The 11,601-nt window shown below is 36.4% G+C and overlaps 1 protein-coding gene across 5 annotated transcripts in view; it reads right to left on the minus strand.

Annotated features, from left to right (window-relative positions):
• Positions 1 to 11,601, minus strand: part of LOC107102147 (cyclin-dependent kinase-like 5) — a 53,993-nt gene that overhangs the window by 23,689 nt on the left and 18,703 nt on the right. For all 5 annotated transcript variants that reach the window (XM_015401335.1, XM_015401336.1, XM_015401337.1 and 2 more), the window contains exons 4-5: positions 530 to 575; positions 308 to 444 (exon numbers count right to left, since the gene is read on the minus strand). In XM_015401335.1, the coding sequence (XP_015256821.1) occupies positions 308 to 444; positions 530 to 575 (183 nt within the window). The remainder of the gene's footprint in view (positions 1 to 307; positions 445 to 529; positions 576 to 11,601) is intronic.

The following is an 11,601-nucleotide window of genomic DNA, read 5'->3' on the forward strand; positions in this document are numbered from 1 at the left end:
TCCATCCATCCATCCATCCATCCATCCATCCATCCATCCATCCATCCATCCATCCATCCATCCATCCATCCATCCATCCATCCAAGTAAACACACTGAAAATGTTTGGATACCCTGGCAACAGACTGGGAAATACCATCACTTACTATCAGTGCAGTTTGTTGCCATGGTGACATGCTTTTTCATGCTTAACTGAAGAGTCAACATACTAGAGCTATAGGGTAGACTAGATGAAGAAGCATGAAGCAGTGCTGTGTGCACAAATTGCAAACTTGATGACACAAGTATGGCAGCAATATTAGGCTGACCCTCTCAACATATTCAAAGACGAGGTAGAGTTTCCCCCTCCTCCGAAAAGCCTCTTTTAGCTCAACAATGTTGTCCTGCTTCAGGGTTCGGAGCATCTTCAGCTCCCGAAGGGTCGTCTCCTTAACCTCCTCATTTTCTGCACAGATATTTAAAGACAAATACATTTTTGCAGTTTTACAGTCTCTCCTCAGATTTGGCCATCTTTTTGTAGGCGCACTTACCTTCACTGTCCTTGAACTTCTTGATGGCCACCAGCTCATTGGTTTCCTGTAAAGAACAAGGCACAGCTGTTCAAAAAGGGAATGTAGCTGATATATTTTTACTGGAAGTAAAGAGGTAGAATGTAAAAAAATGAAATGCTGGTTCATTCAGTTTTTAGAAATCTTGATAGAGCTCTACAGTAAGGATGAGAAACTTGAGAAAAAATAGTAAACACAACCCCAGAATAGTGTTTTCACACAGAGACATACCAACACACAATTCTCATTGTGAACATTCAATTTATTATGTTTTGAAGGCTAAAATTGTATTTGTGTATTTCTTTCTGTCTCAAACCAAAACAAACAAACAAAAAAGTGGGAGGTCTACATACAAATGAGATTTCATTTCAGCATCTTGAAAGATGGAATCCATTTACCCAATGAAAACAATGGAAATTAAAGTAATTAGTTTGAACCCACCACCCACGTCCAACATGGGTAACACCCAAAATCAGTATCTATCAGCATAACAGAGTCATTAATCTTATGAAATACAATCACTAGATTGGTTGTTTGTTGAAATAATGATGAAACGGTAAACAATGATGTCAAAAAACAGAGTTTCACTGAGACGGAAACATATTTAGAGATTATTTTTTTATACTATTTTCCTAACAAAAAGAAATTTTACAATAATTTGTTGTTTTTCCTTAAGTACTGTCCGTAGAAGTCCTAATATTATTTATATTTTTATAGCCATATTACGACTCCCATGTAAGTTCTGTGTGGGTTTTGCAAAATGGACACTCAGCTCTCTCTGGAATTTTCTGGTCATCATAAAGGCTTTCATTTATTGTCACAGGCGATACCGCTCTGTGCCAATTTGCTGAACTCACTGAAGTCACTTTATACTACTCTTACAGGAGTTTCTTTGACATGCAGGGTTTAATTAATCCCAATATCTGAGTTGCATTTTGTGAGCTCATAAACATCATCACCTACAGCAGGGGAGCCCATCTCCAGTCTTAAAAAGCTACAAACCTTTTACAAGGCTTCTGCTGAGCTTAACGACATGCTGAGGAAATTCAGACATAGGATTCAGGTGTGTTGAAAAATAGAGGCCTCTAAAAGTTGCAGGATTGTAGCTCTAAAAGACTGTAGAAGGGCACCCCTAACCTGCAGGTTCTACGCATGTACAGGGGGTCTGGGGAAAACTAAAGGCTACTAAACGTTTAATCAGTATGGTGAAAATGATATTTAGTAACATTTTGCTTGTTTTGATTTCCAGCAACTGTAAATTAAAAGTCTGTTTCTTCATCCTTAAATGGTATGCTAAGGCTTGACCAAAAATACCCCCCAGCAAAGCAAACCAAGTTAAAGCTGAAGTAAAGAAATGCCTAGCAATAAAGCAAAGAAGGTATATCATACCTGTCATAATACTGTTAATACAAGTTATTCTTTGTTTTTTTTTTTTGTTTGTTTTTTTACAACTTCTGCTGACTGGTACACATGCACAATTTTGATTATTGTAGCCTCTGAAAATTATTGTTTTATCATAATCATGCAAATTAGCACACATCAATGAAGACCTACTGGGAAAACTATGCTATAATTCATGTTAGATTTATTGTTATTGATGTTATGTATTAGATGTTAGGTAAGAGGGTACTAATGTAACCAGTCTATATAATTTTTTTTCAATATTTTTTTCTCTTCTGATAGAAAAGAGAAATACAACTTTGGTAGTTAAAACAGAATACAATAGATATCCTCTATGAAAATGTGTTTTGTTTAAGTGAGGTTCAAAAGGTCTAACAGCTGCTTGAAGGAAGGAACTGTGGTAACAGATTGTGCACCTAGGATGCAGCAGTGTGTCAGAGAAGGAGCCCTCCAGCTCTGCAGCAGCTTCAAGCACAGGGTGGGAGCAATTTTCCAAACAGTGATATTATTTTTAGCAGAGTCCTTCTGTCTCCAACCCCCAGGTCCAGGGGCCTTCCTAGGTTACAACTGGTCTTCCCGAGAAACTTATCTAACCAATTTCTCTCAGCTTTAAATAAGCAATCAATAAGAAAAAGAAGAGGAAAATAAATCATCTTCATCCAAGAGTGAATTTTCAATATACAGTATTGGAAATTTTTATTTTTCATTTTATTTCCTTGTATTCTATATGTAACACACCTTTAGAAAAAGAATATAAAAGGGGTGTTGTGATGCTTCTTTTATTCTATGACTATCAATTTTCAGTTAGTTACACTAGATTGTTTTTACTAGATAACAGATAAAAAGAAATGTTTGCAATCACAACACTCTCAGCCTAATATCCTCGAAAACGGTTTGGTTCCGTCATCTATAACCCTCAGGATGTAGCAATGAACACAGCGGACCGGAGGGGATTACATCATACCCCAAAGTGTCCTTGGCTGCTCTCATGTTTCTCAATTGTCCTTTTGTCTACAGCGGGTCAGACTCCACAGTCAGTCTCATTGCAGCGATAAAGCAAGGCATTGTGGTGCTGCCTGTCACTGCCAGCTCTCTTGCTTATATCAGCCAAGTGTTTTATGATGGTGTGAAATACAAACTTGTCAGTTAAGAATTGGATTCTCATCTGCAAATTAGGAAAAATAGCATTCTGGGCCCCATAAAGAATACATGACATTTTAAAATGTAGTATCACCATGTAGATTCAGCTAATGCTTGTCTTACATCTTTGATTTACCTTCTCAGCCACTGATAAGTCTGCAGGCTAAAGATAACCTTTAAGATTGTAACTGTCTGATGATATCAGCACTTAATAATAGTACTAATGGTTTAACAATTAAATAACATACTATTTGACGCTTAAGTTAAAGCCTAACTTTCCTATGCTTAGATTTATATGCCGGTAAATACAGTACCTTATGAAACATGGCCAAAGACAATTGTAAACAATTGCTAGTAATTAATTTGTCTTCTTACCCCCACAGAGCTAAACAGTGACACTGTATCTGCACCTTGAGACAGTCAACTGTGTAGGTTGTGATATTGTCACTCCTAAAGCACAAATTCAAGATAACACATAAGCCTCCATACAAACACCCACATATGCTAAACAACACTTGCATAAAGTGGCAGAACAAATCCTGGCACACATACGCTTGACTAATTAAAATGTTCCGTCAAACACACACTGCAGAGTAAAGTATATATAAATTACACGAGGAAGCCAATCTAAAATTAATTTACTTTCTTTGTTTTGATGTTAAAGCCTACTGTCTCTCCCTGATTGCTTTCTAACCTATATATTCAGTCTCAATATTCCCATTGTCATATACAGGTCTGCTTAGGACTTCTAACAGGGTGACCCATTTACATTACCAACACTGTTTAATACATCCCTCTGCATCACTTCCTTTGTCTCAAACACGCATGTACCCATTGCTTCTTTCTCTCTCCTTTTGCCACCCTTTCTCTCTTGTCCTGCTTCCAGCTGAGAAAAGTAAAAATAACTGCTCTCTTGCAGCAAAGCTAAAACCACCATTTATTGTCAGGGTCCTTGGCTCCCACGTGTAAAATTGAGTCTCTCACTTTGTTATATAAGTGGGAAACATGTCATGTGTCACATTATTGAGTCAAAGAGCCGAAAACGCACTTTAAGCTGGTTTTACTTTTAAAGCTGCTGGTTAATTTCTTTGGGGTTTTGTTGGAGAACAATATATAAATGGCATAATAGAATCCTAAAGACTGTAAAAATATACATAAAAGTAAGAACAATGTTAGCTTGTTAGGCTCTTTTGGGCTGTCCATTTGAGGAAAGGTTTTGTTGCTCGATTGCTCATTTCATTCACCTGTCTAGCTCTGCCCTGTTCCTCATCACTCATCAGATCCCCCTGTCCGGTTTCCTATTTAAGCTGCCTGTTTCTCAGCCATCAGAGCCAGATTATTCTTGAGCCTTTGCTTGTGAAAGTTCGCTTGTGTTACTTTAGTGTTCTGATTGTCGGATCCTGATCCGTTTCTGTATTTTGATCTTTGAGCCTGCCTGCCTCTGTCTGATTAGTTTGCCTGCATGTCTTCGGAGTCCTGTTGGATTCTTCTGTGGACTCTTCTGCTTTTTAAGTAATCCACTGTCTATCTTGACTAAATTCTAGGTCTTCCTTTCTGAGCTATTAAAATTTTAGTCATTTTTGTGTGGTACAGTAGACACAGAGGCAAGAGTATTACACCTGCTGTACTTATCCCTTAATGTTTGTTTAAACTTAATAGTAAAGCAAATCAATCTTGACCTGCGAATGACTGACCAAAAAAGTAACCCCATATGAAAGGAATCCGATGTGTTCCTTCTGAATCTTTCAACTTCCCTTATGTCTTCAGTATAACTACCTCCTCTTTTGGGAAATCCTATTAGTTCTGTTTATTTAATATCTTTGGAAATGTATAAAGTCAAATCTTGTATTCGAGTTTGCATTTATTTAGCCAGGTGCTGTAAACCTATCTCTAAAAATAAGTTAAAAAAACTGAAGACTAATCAATTCCATCACTCATAATTCTTTCCTTCATAAAAGAGGCAATGACAAAGATTCAAAAAATAAAATCACAATAAAGATAAAGACGTTTACCAAATGTAAACAGGTAAAGGTTGTTACGCACAAACAATGCGTCGTAAGTTTATTTTTTATAAATTTGCATTCAAGCAGCAGGAGATTTTCCAGTTTCCTTTTCAAAATTTGAACATTTGAAAACAGAACATTTTTGGAAACGGAAAAAGAAACATACTGATAACGTATAACTGATAACATCAATTTACAATAAATTATTATCTGTCAGAAGAAACTTTAAGATACTATGAACTGCCAGGAAAAATGACAAAAACAACCCAAAAAATCAGGCCTGTCAAATAGAAAGAGAAGTATTTTGTTTTGTTTAATTGTTTGACTTTGTTTGCAAAGTCTTTGGAGTTTCCTATGTGATGTGGTGTGTTTCCCACCAGGGGAGCTAAAATATTAGTAAGCTGTTTAGTAATGTTGTATGTTACTGAGTCAGTGCTGCTGACACAGGGTCTGAGTGGTGATGCTTCTTTGTGGATTTTAGGGAGTCCGTATAAGCATGGAATGTCTTCCCCTGGATATAGTCTAAAATAGGAAGAATGGTTTATTAATTTGTCTTTTTTATAGTTGTTTGAAGTAGTCCATGATTTTCTTTTTGTAGGCATTAATTGGATCTTTTTTTCAAGGACTCATATATGTTGGTGTCAGTAGAGTGAGAATTTTATCCCGGTAGTTCGAAGGGGTGAGGACCACCGTGCATCTTCCTTTGTCTGCTGGTAATATGGTGATGCTTTGGTCATGTCTAAGGGATGTTATAGCTTTCCTTTCCTGTGGTGTAAGACTGGAAGGAGGTGGTTTGATACTGGAAAACATGGATGTTTTTTTCATCCTTAGTTGCTCTGCTTCTGTTTGACTATGACTAGACCTAGATGATTGAGAATCTCCACCACCATGTTATGGAAAAGATCTATTGCTGCCATTAAATTCATGTACACAGATTTTCTCATCAACAGAAATTACCCCAGGTCATTGTGTTCGACTTGGATTTTCCAGAGCCATGTCTTTTTCTTCTCATCTTTTGGCAGCAGGTAACTGTTGCTACTATGTCTGCTTCACTTTTATGTGTCACTCTGTTAAAAACACAGTTTGCCACAGTATAGCAGTGGAATTTATGAATTGATTTTAGTCAAACTTGGACTCTATATATCTGGAGAGTAACCAGACCAGTTTCTTTTGTAACTGAGCTTTGAGATTATGTTGTTATGAGCTGGTACTAACTTGATAAGCTAACTTGAATCAATGAATCAGCTTATACTCGCACTGGCCTAGAGCTGATAAAAGCTTGGGCTCTTACTTGATATAATTAGATAAATGCACATTAACATATCTTCCTTCATTGTAATTACTTTTGTTGAAAATGAAGATCGAAACTTGTGTGCACAAAAAGAAAAGAAATCAAAAAGACTTTTTTCAACACTGATCTATAATCATCCTTGTTTGCAACAGAAATAGACATGTTTACAGAAAGGCATAATGAATATGTTTGTTCTCCATAGCTAATTTTCCTGTCATGGCAACATTCAATCCCCGATTTAAAAATGTAATAAGGCTTAAAGCTATTCTTAATTAATAGTGTAGACACTGTGAGTGATGGACAAGTGCTGTGGCTTTAAAATCTTTAGTGCACATGGAACTGGGGTCAGCTTCAAAGCATGCAAATGTAGGTATAATTATAGGGAACCATGCCATCAATATCATGGCATTACTCTGTCAACAAAAACGCTGAAAGCCAAGATCAAGACCCCACAGAAATAAGTCAGTCATCCAATAAAGAAACATAAGAAGCATACACTATCCGAGGTCCATGTTCAGTGGGGAGTAATTAAATGAACACAGACCAACTCAGGTATGAGCAATAGTGGAAAGTAACATCTTAGAAAAATAGACAACATGACACTCAATTACTAGTATATCTGAGAGCTTGGTGCAATCCCTTAAAAAAAAAAACTGCCTTATATAACAAACATATTGAGGGATATTGCACGATATAAATAAGCATATTGATTAGAGCTGAAACAATTAATTGGATTAATCACTTTTTTAATCGATTATTTATGTAATTGTCAAATAATTCAGTAATCACTTAATCGATAACTGGCGTATAGAGACTCTAAAACATGCATGTAGCTGACAGAGCAAACCACTTAGACCAGTAATTATACGAAAATTGTAAAAAAAGAAATTATGCATTTTTTGCATATAAGATAAAATACTTTTTCTCTGTCAATATGATCTATCAAGAACTCCTCAAGTAGAAACATTTTAGTTTCACCTGGTTTAAATCTGTTAAAAATTTTCTTTAAAGAAAATATCGCTATCTGATTATTAACCGATTAATTGAAAACATAATTAAACATATAATCGATAAGCAAAATAATAGTTAGTTGCAGCCCTAATATTAATGTTGCCTCTGTTTATGAAGAACAAGTTAACGAGAGATGATAGCATATTGGCTTCCTAAAAATGGTCAAATGTCTATCCCTAAGAAAGCAGTTGGTTGTTTTTTATTATTCTGAAAATTTGAAAGCAGCCATTCGACTGTCCAGGTAATCATCTAAATGGTGTGTGTCTGTCCTTAAAAGAAATTTAATTCTGAAAGAAGACTGGCTCTTGATAAAAAAAATCCACCTAAGATATTAAAAAGTTTTGAAACCAGAAAAATACCTGCAACGAGTTCTTGTTACAGCTCATGTGGAAGCAGAAAGAAATTTAACATACAGGTCATCACAGAATTATGGATGTTTCTGGAAAATCTATGTTTAGCAAAAAATATTCAACCAGAAATTTTGTTTGTGCCTTGTTTATCCCACTAAATAAGGCAAACACCTGTAAAAATATATAATACTGATCTAAAATATTATGTTTTACTAACATTTTTGCAAAAACAAGTTAATCATTTTGCAACCTTCTCAAACAATATATTAACTTTTACTAGTATTGCAGCAAATATTATCCTTATAATTGCTGTCCATATTTTTCCATGTTTCAACTTTGGTAATGAGCTCCACATCTTTGAGGATCGATTGCTTCTTTGGCATTAAACTCATCTTTTATGTCCTTCTCAGATTCTCAATAAATTCTGATTCTAACTGGAAACTTTGAATGTGTAATATTACTACCAGTAAAAAAACACAAACATGACAGTTAAATGAAAAAAAAAAGTGTAATAATTCTTTTAAACTTCATTCTAACAGGGTTTGGGGTGATTTTTGGTTGGTGTCATGTTGGTTTCATGTCAAAAAAGGAAAATAGCAGGAACTCTGTATACCACCACTAATTTGAAGCAGTGGATGAAATGGGTTGTTGTACCAATGGCTCCAGAAAGTAGTCGTCAATACATTCAGTCTAAATCCATTATTCATGACAGCACAAAGTGTATTGGTGAGTAAACAATCAATAGTGGCAGAGTTCTACTACATTTAAACGCTCATTAGCAGAAGTTCACATGCTAAACATGTTTGTTTGTCTTATATGCAGTGTTTCTCAAAATGCCGGATTTCTGGGATGTAAAAAAGTAATGAAAGAAAAGAAAGCCCGCAAATAATGTAGGATAGGAATTATCATTGTGAAAATAGAAGGACAATCTTTCTTTTGTTTTATTTTCATGAGTTACAGTTCTTGAGTTCATGTTTTTTATTATGTATACGGAATTTCATTAAATATAAGTAAAACTAAGCTGTTTTTCTTAGATTATTTATAATTTAATCAGAAACATTGTGCCCTTGCCTAGCTAATGCTATTTTTCAACTCCTGTTTCTGGCTGAGCTTTTATATGAAATAAAATTTACATTATATACAAATTTCATTTAAAACATATAAACCCAATAAAACTGTAAAACATGAATATCACTTTTTTGTGTGGGTTCTGTCTTTAAACCAAAAACTTCTATGAGAGGGTCATTTAGGTCGTCCTCCTGGATTAATGTCATTGTGTAAGGATGCTGACATTAGCCCTGCTTGCAATCACCACTCTGGTCTCTATTCCACCAAAAGGGGTGATTCCAGTCAGTCAGTAAGTGTTGCTGCTTGTGTAACCTTTTTTGCCAATGTAGTTCTGCAAATCGATGTCCCGGAGCTAGATGATAGCCCAAAAGATTTGCTTTCACAAGCAGACCATTATGGCAACAGACATTATGGTTGTTGCCATAATGGTCTGCTGACAAAAGCAGACCATTATGGCAACAACCATAATGTCTGTTATTTAGTAAAACCGTATACAGCAGACACGGATATGGAAAGGAAGGTGAGAAAGAAAGAGGGGACAGGAACTAAGGGGAGTGCTCATGAAGAGAGAAAATAAAGCAAAACAACAAAATTGCCAACACAGAACACATAGAGAAACTCCTAGAAGTCTGCATCCACACATGCATGAGAGGGACAGAAAACAGAGAACATAACAGCAAAAAGAAGACAACAGAGAACCAAAGTAAACATCAAAAAAGCTTCCAAAGCCGATGGTATCCCTCAGACATCTATGTATGTGGAAGGCATAACCTATTGTGATTACACAACATTATTCAGGGTGCTATATTTTTGTAGCTGCAGCTTAGTATTTAATAGTAGTGTGTATCCCTGAACACTTCGAACCAAACTTATACAAGAGCATGTATGCATAGGCATGCTCATGTATGAGGGATTTACAAAGCTTCTTCAGAGGGAAAATATGCTTAGGAGCAGGCGTGGGCGGCCCCAGACTCACCCTACAGGGCCCAGGATTGATAAAGAGACAACGTGAGCCCGAGATATTCAGAACAGGGCTGCAACTAATGATTATTTTGAAAATCGGTTAATCTGTCGATTATGTTTTCAATAAATCAATTAATAATCGGATAGCCAAGGGTTCCTTAAAAAAAGTTTTTACGAATTTAAACTAGGTGAAACAAAAACGTTGGATAGGGTATCTGACAGACAAAAATTTTTTTTTCTTAATTGTGAGTGTTTTACCCTCTCACTAATTGGTGAGGGGGTAAAAAATTTAAGGTTTGCAGACAGAGGCGGAAGCCTTGTGGACTTAAAATGGCCCAGAAAACACACCAAAAGAGAAAAAAAACATCAGATTGGATCCGAAAATTGTAGAGCTCTGTTTTTATTAGTGTTGTGCCAATGCCATTTTTTTGGCCCCGATACAGATACTCAATACATGGCAGTGCAGTATTGGCCGATAACATACCGATACCATCTGTTTGAAATTGATGTGTGTCTGTATATACAGTATGAGGAACTGCATACTACTTGGATGTAAAATAATTGCCATCATGGCTTTGTCAAGCTGCTGTCTACTTTTGTGAAGCAGGAAAAGGACCAATACAAAGTGAATTCAATAGAACTTTTTATTGCCTACCTGGAATGGGTGAAATGTATGTATGTATAAAAACCTGGCCAATAAAACCTGTCAGAAATACTATCAAATGTCTTTTTAAAACCCAAATGTCCCACCCAGGTAACATCATCAGTCAACTTTAACACCTGTCCCCTTAAAAAAATGAGGCACAACCAGTTTCTCAGATCCTTGTTTCCCACACTGAAAATAAAGAAACCCATCTCTAAGGATGTAACCCCGGTCTTCAGAATGTTTAAGGATTTCTTCATTTGAGACTGGAACTGCTTGGTCAAAAAGAGTCACCAAGGATTCATGACATTGTTGTTGCCTCTTGAAATCATCTTTTGCACCCAAAATGTCCCCATCAAGAGCTTCAATCCCAATGATTTTTGTCTCACTGTACCTGCCATTTTATGAAGCCTTCTTTGTTGTTTTCTTTTCATAATTTTAACTGAACTCTCTGGAGGAATATTAGACTTGTAGAAGGCTAGTTCTTGGAGTGAATTCATTTCACCATCAAAGTCAGAATGTATTAACGGGTCTGTCTCTGCAGCATAAGTTCATAACCATCTCTAGCCAGTTTTTTAGCCCGGCTTTGTGATCTGGTTACAACATGCACTGGTTTACAAGAGTGGATAAGATCTGGTAAAACTGGGTTATCCTGACCTTAGATAAGTTTGTGAGCAAGACCTTCTACAACACCAACACTTAAAATACACGTTTGCTTCACCAGCTCCAAACAGACTAGAGAAGTAGGGTAAGTTTTGTGATCACCATGAACACAGGAAATATTTAGGCCTGGGCCTTCTACCGTATTTTCTCTACTATAAGGCGCATATAAACGTATTTTTTTTTCCTCAAAATGTGCGGCGCGCCCTATGTGCTACTGCGGATGTTGTTGAGACCACCATGAGAATGTTAAAGGGGGAAGTGTGTGTATAAAAGAACAGGTATGCTTTATGCAGAACATTGTTGTCATAACAACCCTGAAAATGGCAAAGAGACAAGCCTATGAGTGAATCACACGGTGGAGAAGAAGGGGACCAGGACAGTAGCGATACACACAACTGGGTATGAAAAGGCGTCGTTTACTGTTGTGCTTGGCTGCCACGCAGATGGACAGAAACTGCCGCCTATGTTGATTTTTAAGCAAAAGACTTTGCCTAAAGAGACCTTTCCAGCTGGAGTCGTTA

This window comes from Cyprinodon variegatus, unplaced genomic scaffold, assembly GCF_000732505.1.
Source record: "Cyprinodon variegatus isolate N-32 unplaced genomic scaffold, C_variegatus-1.0 Scaffold1211, whole genome shotgun sequence".
Lineage (NCBI taxonomy): Eukaryota > Metazoa > Chordata > Actinopteri > Cyprinodontiformes > Cyprinodontidae > Cyprinodon > Cyprinodon variegatus.